The sequence below is a fragment of the Rhynchophorus ferrugineus genome, unplaced genomic scaffold, assembly GCF_030347505.1.
Source record: "Rhynchophorus ferrugineus isolate W39M unplaced genomic scaffold, kcgeb_rfMv2 rfM2, whole genome shotgun sequence".
Classification (NCBI taxonomy): Eukaryota; Metazoa; Arthropoda; class Insecta; order Coleoptera; family Curculionidae; genus Rhynchophorus; species Rhynchophorus ferrugineus.
Window position 1 is genome coordinate 8,835,760 of NW_027472581.1, and position 17,101 is coordinate 8,852,860.

Sequence of the window (17,101 nt, forward strand, 5' to 3'; positions counted from 1 at the left end):
TGTTTTTTTAAGTTACCTATTAACGTAAAGAGGCATAAATTGTTCATGTTCAAAAAATATTGAAAAATTCTATCTAATCTGAAAAATGTGGTGTTATAAAAAATGTAAAATTTTTGTTTGATTAAAAATAGGCCTATAATATAATTTGAAATTAAACTAAATATAACATATCTAAATCATATCCCTTTCATTCTACATTGATCAAATATGGTTCATATCTAGAACCGTTAATAATGTTTTGTTCTTGGTGTATTTATCATTTAACTGAATGAAAGACACGTTATAATTATTAGTTTTCAAATATTTCAATTTACGCCGTTTGAAAACAAATATTTGTAATTTTTTCTGGACACTCTAATACAACCCAAGGAGGACAAACTCTGTTGATATTTTCCATAGATTAACGTGGAGGGACAAATGAAGGACAGGATGTGTGTTATATATTTCAATTTAATTGTCTATATCAAGCATAATAGAATGCTTTATTATTTCAATTTCAACTAGGAATGGTATTTTGGTTAAGAAATGCTTTTCTACATTTGCAACAATAATCCAATTTGATGAAAATGACAAATCCTTATGTGTTTATGAAGGATCTCATAAAAGAGATTCTGATTAAGTTTCATATTAATGTTTATTTTTAAAAATCATTTCTGGGCTACAGCAGGACCTTTTAGAACAGAATGCATGTCATTGATTCCTTCACATCCTGAAACATAATGCTTTTGTTTCGTTTTTCATTTAAACGAACTATTTTTACTGTAAATGCTACAAAAATTATACACACAAATAAAGAATAAACAAATATAGTCAAAGATACCCTAGAAAATTTCAAAGCAATGTATAGAGCCAAAGGCAATAAATCTGCCAGTTATTTTTTCTTTTATAACTCTGGCCCTGTGGTGGTTCCGCAGCGAACTCGGGACATGATTACAAATTAGACACCCCTTTATAAGTGTTATTTTTTATCCTCTATTTCGAGAAATAATTTCTCTTTTGTGATGTTCAATAGTTCTTTCATTAAATGTACGACCCATAACGAGTGTGAGTACTCTGAAAGACTATTAGTGGGTCCCAATGCACTCGCCAAACAGTTAAATGTGTGCGATGACAGTGAAATGCGTAGGCACAAACACATACCACCCTACGAACTGATTAATGGACCCATAGAGTGTGATTTAATAATCTCTAGAATAAGCTTGAATAGTTTTTAGAATAAGTTACTACAGACTTTAAAATAAGTTAGTATAGTATCTAGAATAAAATTTAGATTAGAAGTTGTACAGTAGATCACTTACTGAAGTGATTTTCTACATGTCAGGATAGTTATATTATATAATTGAAATCATATAATAATACTTATTGCCCACCGGCAGATTTTTGACGTTATAGGAGATTAATTTAAAAAAAAATAAATTAAATGTACGTGCTTTCGGGCATGTTTTATTCAATTAATATTGTTCAATGAATTATTAATAATTGGCAATTAGTTTACTATATTGTTGAATCATAAAACAAAATTTAAAATTCAAAAAAATAAACAGTGCGGAAAAATTTTAAGTCTTATGCAAACCACGAAACAACAAAGACATTTTTCTAGTGAAATATCAAAACTAATACAGCGGAACAATGTCCAGACAGCTAGACTGCGGATGCACGATCGATATTTCCCTTGCATACCTCGTTGGCGCCAAACATTTCAGATTCCCGAAATTTTCCGGCTCTCCCTTTCTCACGGCCATATAGGCAATACGTATCTCAATTTGATGAATAAGTAAGATATCGTAAATAAACAAGATTTTCATTTCAAACAAGTCAGAATTCCGCTAAATATTTCATCGTCAATCATTCCACATACGTACTGTACCAGTCATAAAAGGAGAAACTCAAAGAATATAAAACTGTATGAACAGTATTGTCTGGATTGGTTTATACATCAAAATAATTATGTTATACATTACTAGAGACCTCCAGTTCTCGATAAAACGTCTATCCTCGAAATAAACTCCAGGTTCAGATGGAATCACAGCAAACCATCTGAAAAACCTCACCAGCAAACAACTTTCAGAGCTCGTCAATATTATTAACTCCATCGTGAGGCTAAATCATTTCCCAAAAAATGGGAACCAAGCGTTTGTCGCTGTTATCCCCAAGAAAACAACCAAGTCAAATCAGTCTGATTAGTTCACTCTATAAACTTGCCGAAAAAGCGATATTACACGCTCTAAATAGTTTCACTGACGCGCACCACGTAATTCCTGACGAACAATTGGGTTTCCGTGCCAAATACTCGAGCTTCCATCAAGCTGCTCACATCGCAGCAACCATCAGGCACTTATACAGGCAAAGCTGGAACCATCTCTCTGGGTCTAATCTTTAAAGCGAATCAACTAGGTCTACCGAATGGTCTAATTTCCTTGATACACTCATACTTGGAAGATATATCCTTTCAAGTAAAGATCGACGATGCATTTTCTCCGCAAACAAATCTCTGCAGAGGTCACGAATCACACACGGAATTTTATGCAGATATAGATTAACTCTAAAGCTGTAGATTAACCCGAGGCTAAACTCAGGCTATTCTGTTCCACCGCAAGGAGTTACGCATACCGCCTCCAAATTGAAAAAGGCCCTATCCTCTGGATCGTAGGTTCCAATGGTCAGCCCAAATCCAGCACGCTATTTGCAAATGCAATGGCGTGTACAGCCTACTATTTCCACTACTCTGCAGAAAAATCAAACTCTCAATTCCCCAGAAAGCGACTCTGTATAAAATGGTAGTCCGTCCAGTCTGCCTCTACAGAGCACAGGTGTGGTAAAGGTACGTCTTCGAGAGACAACTTGTATTATCAAAATTAATCAAAATAAATCATAGTATATTGTACCAATACTCCATTAAAATAATCAAGCACATGGTATATATAAACCAACAAGTAGTCTTGTATGGAAATATAGCCAAATATCTTGGCATTATGTTAAACTTAGGTTGAAGCCACCTGTTAAGGAAACATGTGAAGAACTCAAGCTCAAGGATAAAAAATGTACTGGTTATTGGGTAGATATTCAGCACCGTCAGTATATAATAAGCTTTATGAACAAATCTGGAAACCAGTGTAGACTTACGGTGTTCAACTGTGGGGTTGATCCAGCCAAAACAAGGTATTACGAGGTATTATTCATGATATATTCGTAACGACAATCCGCATGAGGACCTGAAGATAATGAACAGATAGATAAGAAAATAGAACAGATAAGAAACTGTCGTTAATGTTACCAAGGACTATGGCCAAAAACGTGAACAGATGTCATCAGAACATTAAATTGAGGTTCTCCAGCTCCTAGATAATGATGGCTTAGTCAGCAGATGAAAGAGACTAAAACAATTTGATATAGTTCAGTGATATTTACTTTGTGTAACAAAATATTCCAATTCATGCCAAAAATTTGAGAATATTTATGGATCATGTTCAAATTTCTCAACGAAAAAAAGTTGTTTTTAGCATATGGTACCATTCTTTAGGTACTCTTAATTCTTAAGATATCATGGCACTTAAAATGACCCTTAACTGTCAATTTTAATCCATGAAACATAATATAACTACCAGTTTTTACAGTTTGAAAGCGGATTTTGACTCTGAAGATTGAACCTTCCATTTACACAGATTAAAGTTCTCGTAGTCTAACTACAGTACTTGTTCTCAATAATTCTCAGTCGTCGGTATCAATTTATATTTTATTTGTTCTTCATTGAAATGAATAGTTTCTTAGCTGGTGGTCTAGTATATAATTTCTCCTCACACATTTAGCAGCCATTGAAGTTGATATGTTTTAATTTTTTTTTAAACAATATTTGAATCAATTAAATTAATTAATTAAAGTAAGATTACTTTTTGTTTTAACAGCAATATTTCCTATATGTTAAAAGTTGCTCCATGTATGATTGGTACTGTATGCGAGAAGTCCCAAGTCATGCTCGGGCTAATTCAATTGTTCTACACTGTGGCATGCTTTGTTTGTTTTTAATTAGTTTTAATTGCAATTATAAAATTCCTCGTTTTCGTTATTCATATGTTTACCGCGAATTATGTTAAATATAAATGTAAACTGGTAAATTAATGTTAATTATATTCATATATTTTTACTATATATTGTAAAAATACTTGTATTTTTTATATACTTTGTTGCGGTATTTAATCCCTGATGTTAACCTGATGATATCCCTCTACGAGGATAATGAGAATTGTCTTCTTTTTCAGAAAATGCATCTTAACTTGTAAAATGTAATGCCACGTAGTGCACTTCTTCTGAAACTTCTGTAACATTTTCTTTAACGATTTCGAAGCCCTTTTAGTCCATTGAATGTAAGTGTACTTCCCTTTTTTGGTTTATTGTTTTTTTACTGTGTGTCTAGTGTGATTTTTACTGGGGCTGACCTTACCCCGCTTCAGGACAAAAACCTACTTAATTTTTTTTGCTTTTTCGTCAAGAGTCAAGTGCACTTGGACGAATCAGTGTTTTACAAACAATTGATATGTTTTATCTTAAAATGTCATTAAATTAGAGAAGCACAATAGGACCTCCTCAAAAATTACCTGCTTAACACAGTATCTTTATTATAATGTCAGTAAACTTTATTGTGTAGGTATGTTCGTCGGGTCGGTCAGTCGGTCGAAATGTGTGGCAACTGCGATTGTTTTTCCGAACACTCACTACTATTTTTGGAAGGAATTTGCACGATAACTAAAAACACCGGTTGAATCAAACTTGTTTATTTTAACTTATGATTGATAGATGTGGTCGACGGGAGAATTGACAGGATATTAGGTTAGGTAAAGGAGGTACGGTAGCGCTGTGGAAGTGGTACTGTTACGAGGGGGTAAAGAAAGAAAACAAAGTTGTTGTTGTTGGTGAATGAGTGGTGGCCTAAAGGGTCGTTACGATTGCCACAATTGGTCAGATACAGCTCCCTATATCTTCTGACTCTTCTAGCGTCTCAGAAATATTCCATGTGATCAACAAGCCGACAATATTATAACATAGATGCTGAAAAGTCCCGGGCCTAACACATAGATGGCGTTAATTTTATTGCATTAACCGCTTTTACAATTATTACTAACCTTTAAAAGAAAACTGTTAAAATTTCATGATATCCTACTCTTAAGTTTTGTGAGTCATTGTTCTAAGAGTGACACTACTTTAGCTATTTTCAGAACAATGAGTCAAAAACAAATTCGTGTTTTAATTTTACACTGAGATTACGTTCATGAATAAAGCCAATTTTGAACAAAAAAACACGTTTTCTATGTTACGACTGGGACTTTTCAACCCATGTATTAACAGGAAAAAGACAAGTATGTTTTCTTTTACTTTTATACTAATTTTTGCTATATTTTACACGATATTACCTCCACTCAAATTTTATATTTATTTATGCTGTTATAATAAATTTTTATTTATACATTTCTATAAGTTATATGTGCAATATGACTCTCGGTTGGTCTAGGAAGATATAAGTAAGTTTAACTCTAAAAAGTCATGAGGATGATGAGTCTATAATACTTTACACTCACTCACTCATTCACTCAAATTTAAGCTTTAAATTGTTCTTCATAATTAGCATAATATAACCGTTTAATTGACTCTATCTTAAATTAAATACGATAATAAACCCAGTAGGCGTAGAATCAAATAAACAAGCACATAGTCTCTCACATAATTTATTAATTTTTTCTAAATGAATCGGCGGCATAAACACAAATAAACTGCAATCACTGCGCGTACACCCATTTTGTTTTGTTGTCAGGTCAGTGGAGGATCATATTACACAATAGAACCGTAAAATATCCATGCCTATTTATTTTATTCGATTTTAATTCGAATTTATTAATAAGGACTTATTTTATGGAGCTAAACAATTAATTTAAACGATGTTATTAATTAAAACTAATAAAATTTTGACTGAATTGTCGGGAGATTTGTTTTGAAAGATGGTTTTTATAGTTAACACGATTTTTTAAATTGGAGAATAAGTACTTACTGTACATTTAAAACTATGTAAATAGAGGGAGAAGTATATTGAACTACAGTTTTCTGAACAATATGTGGAAGAAATTGCACGGTGCTAGATCAGGCGAGTTCATGGGAAAAATGCAACTTTTGACAAAAATGCACCCATATAAATAGGCTTTTAGAGGCTTAAAGGTTCGTGTACAATGTGAAAAATTGATGCGTTGGGCATGTTCAATCCCATTCCTATAGATCCTAATAAATTTTTTGGCTGGTTTTTGATTAATTCATATATTTACTTCATCAAATCACTCGTATATTTACGAGTTGGTCAGTGTTCTACTTCTACTTTTAAAGATCTCGTGATCCTGAAATATTGACGAAGTGTCAGTGAATCATATAAATTCAATTTTTGGAATCCAAAAATTAACAATTATTCTCCAAGAAATTATTTACCAGTTACAAAAAAGTTTATTTTATCCATTGATTAATAAGGCCTAAATTAAACCCTAAAACCTCATTGTATGATATAATATTATACGTATGATGTAATATATGATATGATAGATATGAAATGATATATATGATATGGTAGATATAATCTAATAGATATTTTGTGGCATATATAATAGTTACGACATAATATACGTGACATATGCATTAATACATCAATAACTCAGCAATTAAGACACTACAAGTTTCTTGCTTCTTTCGTGTTCCTTATTGAAAAATGTCAAAATCAACCAAAAAACTTTTTTACATATGATTTATACATATGATACATATGATTTTTCTTATGAGCTTGATTTGAATTGAATCAGGCACATTGATTATATCAGATAATAGAACAGACTTGATCCAAATATTAATATTTTATAAATAACTACCACATTTTGATGTGATACATTCGATTCATATCATAACTTATAAATTTTGATCAGTTTTCGTGATTGAAAAGGACCAAAACAAACAAGTTTCGAACGCATCAAGAAATTAATTATATAACTATATAATGTTGAACTATGTAATCATATCCGAGGGAAAAACAAATCATTTCTACATCGAATTGTGACTTGTGATGAACAATGGGTCTATTCGTTCTTTAATTTACTACTGTTAATATGAAAATCATTTTAAATCTGGTCAAGGGATTGTAGACGATTATATAGAAACAATATCAATCGCATTAGATTGAGTACCGAAGCAAAAACGAATGAAAAAACCTTGAATGTGACAAATAAATGCTCGGTTACGTGCTCATTGATGGAATAATAACTTTACCCAAAAATGACCAAAGGTCATCAATCAAAATGAGGTGTAATTACTTGCGCGAAATAGATCTAATTGCCTTTTTTTAAATCAGTTTCTATTAACGGCAATAGTTTTTCTTAGACTTGACTTTTTTTATGTTCACTTAGTCCTAATGTAATATTTAATTATTTTATTAAAACTAGTAATATTTACCACAAGTATTAAGTCACATTAAATGGAATTTAAAAATGTTTTGTCGGCTTGGTGGCGCAGTGGTAAAGGCGACAGGACGGTCCTCCTACTGTTGCGGTAGCCGCGGGTTCGAATCCTACTGGGCATGGTCGTAAATTTATGTTTGTGATTGTCCTACGCAAAAAAGCAAAATCTGACTAGGAAAATAATCCCAGTCATGCTAGTAACCGTTGGTATAATAGGTTGGGTAAGACCGGATGTCTTCTGAGATTTCTAAAGTTGATCACTTGTCAGTTGGTAGGGTTAATGCCGAGGACCGTGGTTCGGAGCCCACGTTAAACTGTAGGTCTAGTCAAAAAAAAAAACCCTAGTTGATAAAAGTAGTAAAAAAATAAAAATTTTGGTACCTTTGAGGAACCATATTTAAATAGCTGCATTCTTAAAGATATAAAGTCTGATAATGCCTCTTTTGTCATTCATTTGTCGGTATATTTTCTTATAGCTCTAATTCAAAATAAAATCTACTATGTTTCTAAGTTCATAATTTGACTAATGCGAAATTGTTGAAAGATGTTCCTCTCTGTAAAATGCTGGACAAAAAGAAAAAAGTGAGGATAATTAAGGGAAAATTTGTTTCACTTCGTTGGAAAGTCGTACATAATGTCATAGATCTCTTTAGAGTGTTTTAGTCCCTGACTGGCTTGTTTTACTTATTGATATTGTCTACTCAACACCTGTTTGTCTTGTTGCTTGTCTATTTCTTGTAGTTATATTCTTCTGTAATATTTTATCTTTTCATGCGAATATGTCATCAGCTATCAATCGTAATTTTCCTATAGCATTTTATTTATGTCAATTCTAGACACTATTAATATTCTCTTGGTCATTGAAAATATTGTTCATCTAATTTATTTCTTTTTCTTACTTTAATCTGTGGTCTTTTTTCAAAGGATTATCTTGTTTTGTTTTTGTACTTGTGATAAATTGGCTTTCCTTCCTATCTGACACATTCTAGGTGACGAACATAGCCTCGTAAACAAACTAGTGGAACAAATTAGCCCAAGTTATTTTTTATCGAAAATAGAAGTATCCAGTATCCAAAGACAATGGTCTATAATTATACAAAATCGGTTTAATTAGAAACATATTAGTTAAGTAATTCTATGATAAGAGCTATAATGGTTCTGATCTAAGAATATACCGTAGAATATGTGTACTAGAAGAATTAACTAACAACTCTAATCACCAATAAGTTCTGCGCCAAAATATAAAAACTTGTTAACTTTTTTGGTAGCCTTATTATTTTCATTACGAATGTCAAACAAGTCAATTCATTACAAAACAAAGAATCTATAATATTTTTGTTGTAACAAAAACATATCTAATGTGAATTATTTTTTTCAGGTACTATTGGAGCAATTTCAGATGGCATGCACTATGGCTGGTCAGCACCCTTCATACCAATTCTTGAGAAGGAGGACAGTCACATCAAGATATCACACAGCGACGTCACCTGGCTAGAGTCCATTTATCTGATAGGAGGCCTGGCAGGTCTTCCGGTTACAATCTATTCCGTAGACAAATTGGGCCGTAAAGCCTCAATTCTTCTTGCTGCCTTCATTTCCTTAGTGGCCTGGATTCTTATCGGTGTAGCTGATAATGTTATTTATTTGTATATAGCTAGGTGAGTACTTTATCCTACATATTTAGTATATAACGTACAACAATTGATAATTGTAAAATAAACTATAAAGAGTTATATCTGTGATAACTTATATTTGCGATTAGTTACTTTGAAAAGAAGCAAAAATATGTTTATGTTCAGTTACATCCTAACAAAATAACATTTTCGCCGGGTGTTATCTATATATAGAGTAAAGATTGTTGTAGGATCACCAAAGTAACAAAAATATATATAAAATCTCCTAAAACAGAAATATGTAGAGATGTATAATAAGATAAAAATCTGTATTATATGTAATATACAATATAATGCGTAAAAATTAGCTTCTTAGTTCTTACAGGATATTCCATTAAAAAAAAAGAGTGTTTCTATATATTCTCTGTATCACAGTTCTAACAGAAACGCAGTCAGCTTATGTCTCACCCACGGTTAAACATCCGCATTCGACGCGTAAACAACAGAACGTCAAAGAAGATAAAACCGCACTGATCAAGACATTTTAAACGATAATCAACGTATTGTAATGAATCGGAAGATAGAAGCCTTACTCGCTTTACGAGTAGAAACAAGTAGCCTGTTATTTACAATAACATATCTTAGCATTTCAAATACATTTCGACAATATACATAATCTTAATACAGCCCTCTTGATCTAATTGAATATAACCTAACCATTTACTGGATACGGCTGTGACTGGACTGAGAGAGAGATAAATCACGTTGATGTTGATCTCCTCAGGATTACACTTCTTAACAGGTCATTTGAAAAGTACCCGGCCTACCATAGTAAAACATTTCTTTTTTGCAAAAGTAGTTTTTTTTTCTTCAACATAATTCCCTTCAAGGGTGATACACTGATTATAGTGACCCTCCAACTTTTCGATACAATTTTTGCCAGCATTCTTTTGAGATCTGAGAACAGGAAATAATCGCTGTGGCCAGATCTGGAAAATACGGTGGATGAGGAAGCAATTCGAAGTTCAATTCATGGATTTTTGCCATCGTTTTCACGATGACTGTAACACGGTGCATTGTCTTCGTGAAGCAGCACTTCCTTTTTCTTCAAATGCGGCCGTTTTTGGCGATTTCCCCCTTCAAACAGCCCAATAACGCTATGTAATAGTCGTTGTCGATGGTCCTTCCTTTTTCAAGGTAGTCAATGAAAATTATGTCATGCGCATCCCAAAATACAGACGCCATAACCTTGCCAGCACGCTTTGGAGCGGATTCATCGTGTGCAGTCCACTCAGATGACTGTCCATTGGACTTCGGAATGAAATGATGTTCAGTGAATGATGTTTCATCCATTGTCACACATCGACGCAAAGACTAGGCTTTATCATCTTCAAACACTGCTCCGAATCATCAACTCATCGTTGTTTTCGGTTAAAAGTGAGCTCGCGCGGCACCTACATTGCAAAGAGTTTTCTCATACCCAAATATTCGTGAATGATATTATGTACACGTTGAGTTGATATCTTTAGTGTCTTCTATTTCATTAAATTTCAATTTACGGTCATTCAAAATCATTTTGTGGATTTTCGTCGGCAACAACCTCATTTGGGCGTCCACTGCGTTCACCGTCTTCGGTGCACATTTAACTACGTCTAAACTTAGCATATCAATCCTCGATGGTTGATTTTCCTGGGGCAGTGTCCGAAAACTCGGCATTAAGCCAAGTTTTTGCTTCAACTGTATTTTTCCCTTCAAAAAGCAATATTTTATCAACACGCGAAATTCCTTTTTATCCATTTTTTTCACGATAACAAGACTTGCTTAGACAGACTAATAACCCGTCAGCTGTCAAATTTATACACGCATCTTTAGAGGTTTAAGTTAGTTTGTCTATAAAGTTAAATCCCTATATTTTTCCGTGTTTAATGTGCGCTGTGTATTTTTCACGCATTATTTTAGACATACACTATATTTTTCATTTGTTTTTAGGTTCATGACGGGTTTATCCGGAGATGTCGCATTCGTTGCTGCCCCAATGTACATAGCCGAAATAGCTGACAAGAAAATTCGAGGCTTCCTGGCAGGAGTCATTTACGTGATGATGCTGGTCGGGATCTTGGTTGTCTACGCTGTGGCCCCATACACTCCATTCTACACGTCTTCCATCATCGGCTCGGCGTTCGTGGTCATCCAGTTAATCAGTTTCCCGTTCATGCCCGACTCTCCTTACTACCTACTATCCAAGAGCAAGGACGAAAAGGCCAGGAGGCACTTGATGAGGCTACGGACCCACGATGACGTCGACAAAGAATACGAGGAGATCAACGCCGCCGTCAAACGTCAGAGAAGCGAGAGAGGTCGTCCCCAGGACCTGGTGATATCGAAAGGCAACCGAAAGGCGCTCATTATCATGGTGGTTTTGAACGCCGCCCAACATTTCAGCAGCATCAGCGTGATGTTGATGAACTTACATTCCATTTTGAAAGAAGCCGAATCGGAATACGTTTCCTACGAGGTCGCTGGTATCATGTTTTCCGCTTTTATGTTGATAGCTGCGACCATAGCCGATGTTATCGTTGATAAATTCGGTCGGAAAGGCCTCTTGATCTCCTCCAGTTTACTAAGTGGTCTGTCTTTGTTAGTCCTAGCTATCTATTTCACCCTCAAAAATACTGGTTACGAAGTTGGAGGGATATCATGGATACCCATCGCGGCTGTCATGGTTTACGCTGCCGTTTTCAAATTCGGTCTCGGTATCATTCCTATAGTCATGACGGCGGAGTTATTCCCGGCCAAGGTGAAGGCAATGGGCATGACCCTCGCTGACTTCTCATACCTCTTCTTCGGCTTGTTATCCGTTGAAATGTACCAGAGATTAATAGATGTGTATTATCTCGACTTACCCTTCTATATATTCGCCTCCACTACCTTAATTACAGCGGTATTCTCCTGGTTGTACATACCGGAAACAAAAGGCAAAACCCTGGACGAGATCCAGTTCATCCTCAAAGGGGAACCTATCCCGGAAAGGAAGCAGAGCCATCAGATCGAAAATGACGCGGACGAAAAGGATATCAAAATGACAGAGATAAATAACGCCGTTTGATTTATACCACGATTCAAAACCCTCTCAGATCTGCTAAAACATATAAAAGATGTGTTATAACTACCCTAATTCTAATTAAATTGTATGTTCGTACAATGTATAACACATCTCTTAAATAAAGACTTATTGTTAAGAGAAGAGTCGACAAAACTAGCAATCTAAATCATGTTTCTACATAATTATCAGTATCCAGGGTAATATGAAAAAAATAGTATAATATTAGTATTAAATAAAACAAACTATATGTGAGTCATAGCAATACAAATGTATAATGTGATTGAAACTTGTTAGTTTTATAACAATAATTCACATCGAAGATGTATAATTACATCTAATATTACTGTATATATCGAAATGGAATGAAGCCTTGTTATACAAACAAATCAAACGATTTTATCATAAATAAAGACGTTAAATCATATTAGCTCAGTTTTATTTATTAAATATAAGTTCTCCATTATGTCAAGAAGATTTGTTACCAATTATTTTTCAGGGTTAATTTGATTTACAAACAAAGATGGTACTACAATATATATACCAACATTTTAATTTTAAATTAATAACTAAATTGTCTGAAAATAATTAAAACATATTTTATAAATTCATTACACATTGTATTTTTGGTTGCCTGATAATAAATTAGATAAACTGAAAAATTATTTTTGTTTGAATTATTACCATATTATTTTTTTATTTCTTTTTTTGTTCATAAATAATGTTCATATTACAATAGTTATTTACTAATAATGGTTGATATGAATAAGTTTAAACAACAAGTAATTTATTTTATGTATAATAAATTTAAAAACATGTAATTATAAATATCTCAGCTTTTATATAATTGTTCATTTTTAAATTCTATGTTTTTTTAAATAATTATTAAAAAAGTAACTATAATCTATGAAATTTCTATGAATTTCAATAAAATAATATTGGAGATAAAGTTACAGTTGTGTATTATTAGTTGCCTGGGCAATAGTTAAAGAACGAAAATATAAAGAAGTATCCCTTATATTTTTTATTGTTTATTGTGAATTTTTTTATTAATATTTCGTCAAAAACAGCTTTTAAATTATGGGAACAGCTATTATAATAAATTATCTCTTAACCACTAGCTTCGCTAAGGACAAGTTGATAGTGGAATTTAGGTTTAAAATATGAACAAAATCTTTAATTTCACATGTCAGTTTCTTTAGCAGAAACACATTAATCCTAAAAGCGCATTCACTTGTTGGAAAAGGGATAAACTACCGTTAATAAGAGTGTACTCTACGTTCACTCTAAAAAAAATAAATATCGGACTAAAACTAAGAAATATAAAACACTAAAAATAAAACTGATAATGACAGTATTTGAAATCGTTACCATAGTAGTAACGGCCATTATTGCAGCGTTTAACAACGTAACTATGGCTATGACAAAAACACGTCAGTTGAATTGGATAAGATTCATTGGATGTCTATGGTTAGCAAAAGATTTTTAAGGGAGGGAATTTGCAATTATGTGCGGTAGTATTCCGCTTATATAAATAAGTGGCAAGTATTATTTTATATAAAATATTTTTAAATAACTTTTTTAAAACTTTGGAAAACTTATAAAATAAATTTTTCAAATAGTTATATTATTGATTCACAAAAACTGTATTCTAATTTGATATTTATTTTTAAAAAATGCAATTATGTTTTCGTACATGGACTTATGATTTGTTTAATGTAAATGTGTTTTTATCGGTACCGTTTTCTGGCTAAAAAAAAACAGAAACGTCGGAAGTTAATAGGATTAGAACGTCAAGCCCGCATACCAGATGAAACTTATCAAAATAAATCGCCAAAATAGGCCCGTGGCCCTTAATTTCCCTTGCAAATGCCCTTAATTGTTTGTTATATGACCCATCTCGTTTGGAGAGTCTGTTTTACTTCTTGAACTAAGTGGATTTCGAAACTGACAAGACGTCCTGACAACTTTATTTTCCCTCACTTGTACTTGGAAATAAAATTCGTTTAACGGCTTCAAATTTATAGGGATTATCTTCGAATTTGTTCGCAATTTAATCTTTGCGAGGCTGCTGAAGCCATAAAGGGGTGTAGGTTATTAATGATATTCTGTTTATGAACTTTTAGGGTTGCATCTCGATACCGTTTATGTCATCTATTGAAAGTATGACATGTTTCTCAGGTAATGAGTTGACTGAGATGAATTTAAAAGTGTTTTAGGAACAAATTAAACCAAAAAATTTGCAATGCTTTAAAATTCTTTTTGGTTTTTATTTACAACGAGTTCCTTCATTATTATTATGTTTGTTGTATTATTATATCTTACTCTCTTTAATTACATTTTTCTCATTATGACCATATTTCTTCCTTCCTCTATTAATATAGTTATATTTTAATGTTTCTTGAGGTGAATTACTCTTACTTTCTTGAATTACTCTGTTAATTACTTTGTTCAAGTTTTTTTGTTTTTTAATATTGGAATGTTTTAATTTAATATTGGAATGTAAATTAATTTTAAAGGAATATTGCAGGAATAAATACATTAATTTGTGTATCAAGAGTTAAATCTCATGAATATTAAATCTCATATAAGGGTTATCACCTCATTTGGTACAAGTCAACAGACCAACATTTAATTGTTGTTTCTGATGGAGCGCAGTCCTTATAACACTTTTCAAGCCATTGCTTCTCATGAATGTTATTTTTGCCCATAAAAAACTGTATAAAATTAAATCACGGAATTGTTTTTGATCCATTGTTTTGAAAGTAACAAAATTAGTGCCACTCTTAACACAATAACTCATAAGCTCATGAGTAGAATAGCATGAAATTATAACAGCTTTCTTTTGGAGGATAGAAATAACTGTAAAAGCGGTTAATAGAATAAAACTAACACCATCTGTGTGTTAGGCCGGGACTTTTCAGCACATGTGTTATAATATTGTTTGCTTGTTGATGACGTGACATTTTTCTGAGACGCTGGAAGAGCCAGAAGTCAGAGGGAGCTGTATCTGGCCAATAAAGTTTACTGAGGTTGCAATAAAACTACTGCGCAATAGTTAATACATTTCGAGAAGAAAAATAGATTTTTTACATCAGTATCCTTAAAATGTCGATGTATCTAGAAAATAATCACGAAAGTTTCTATCAAGTGCTTATTTATTACAGCAAGTTTTTTTCTTGAGTAATTACTCTTTAGAACCGGCACACATCATATGTCGGGAATGATTATAGTTCATAAATTTAATTTCTGACACTATATTATATCCGTTGAAGATATTGCTTGAGTTTTTGATTTTGGTCTTGAGTTTTTTTTTATTATTGCTATTCAATAAGCATTTCTTATGATTATAGTTTATCAAATGCAGTCTATCCAAAGTACTACTGTACATACGTCATCGAAATATTTAATGTATTTCCATAAGTTGAAATCGTGAACAAATGTTAGATAGGTTGGAAATTAACAGCTTAGTTATTCACTTGAATTAAACTTTCTGAATATGATATGATTCAATGCTGCCAATTTCTAAGGAAGGGTGATGAGAATGGAACCCAGATATGTGTGTAATTGTTCAGTTCAAACAACTACAAACTCGCCTAGAACTTTAACGCATAGGTGCTATGGAAAATAATTCATCGTAAATACTAATCACTAACCTAACCTACAAACTGTTATAACTCTGTATTTAATTGTAGTTTTAATTCCTTCGATAATATATGCATTACCTTTTCTATAATGTTCAAATAAACTATATTTCATAAAAGTATTTTTGTTTATTTATTTTATTTAGATTAAAATTTTGTTGTACGCCAAAGCCAACACTGAACTGAAACTCAGAGTTGATACGGCAACATTGCGACGTTTTGACGTCACAAATTTAGATGACGTATGTACAAAACTATAGACTGTATATACTATATGCTTCGCATGTGAAAGAAGTATTCATTCGAATGGCAATACCTTGCTATCTAATGATAACTTGAAATTGTGTCTAATAAGCCAATACTTTTGATATAATTTAACTAATTCGAAGCCCCATTCGGAATTTTGACACGATGCATTATCTTGGTGAAGAAGCACTTTATTTTTATTCAAATGCTGCCGTTTTTCGGTGATTTCGCCCTTCAAACGCTCCAATAACGCTATGTAATAGTCGCTGTTAATGGTCGTTCCTTTTTCAAGGTAGTCAATGAAAATTATTCCATGCGCATCCCAAAATACAGACGCCATAACCTTGCCAGCCGAGTGTTGCGTTTTCCCACGCTTTGGAGCAGGTTGATCGTGTGCAGTCCACTCGGATGACTGTCGATTGGACTTCAGAGTGAAATGATGGAGCCATGTTTTATCCATTGTTACATATCGATACAAAATCTCGGGTATATTACGCTTGATCATCTTCAAACACTGCTTCGAATCATCAACTCGTCGTTATTTTTGGTCAAAAGTAAGCTCGCGCGGCACCCACTTTACACAGAGCTTTCTCATATGCTAATATTCGTGAATGATATGATGTACACGTTCAGTTGATATCTTTAGAGTGTCTGCTATTTCATTCAATTTCAATTTACGGTCATTCAAAATAATTTTGTAAATTTTTAAAGTGTTTTCGTCGGTAACAACCTCATTTGGGCGTCCACAGCATTTGCCGTCTTTGGTGCTCATTTCACCCCGTCTGAACTTAGCATACTAATCCTTGATGGTTTTCATGGGACAGTGTCGGGAAACTCATCAGGCCAAGTTTTTGCTTCAACTATATTTTTTCCCTTTAAAAAGCAACATTTTATCAACACGAGAAATTCCTTTTTATCCACTTTTTCACGATAATTAAAGTTGCTTCACTCAAAGTGCTATAATTCACAAACTAATGATCCAACAGCTGTCAAATTTGTACACGCATCTTTTGAGGGTTAGGA

The 17,101-nt window shown here is 33.0% G+C and overlaps 1 protein-coding gene across 3 annotated transcripts in view; it reads left to right on the forward strand.

Moving 5' to 3' along the window:
* Positions 1 to 12,615, forward strand: part of LOC143189894 (facilitated trehalose transporter Tret1) — a 63,942-nt gene extending 51,327 nt beyond the window's left edge. For all 3 annotated transcript variants that reach the window (XM_076393882.1, XM_076393883.1, XM_076393885.1), the window contains 2 exons: positions 8,854 to 9,133; positions 11,078 to 12,615. In XM_076393882.1, the coding sequence (XP_076249997.1) occupies positions 8,854 to 9,133; positions 11,078 to 12,194 (1,397 nt within the window). In that variant the 3' untranslated portion in view covers positions 12,195 to 12,615. The remainder of the gene's footprint in view (positions 1 to 8,853; positions 9,134 to 11,077) is intronic.
* The last annotated feature ends 4,486 nt before the right edge of the window (positions 12,616 to 17,101 follow it).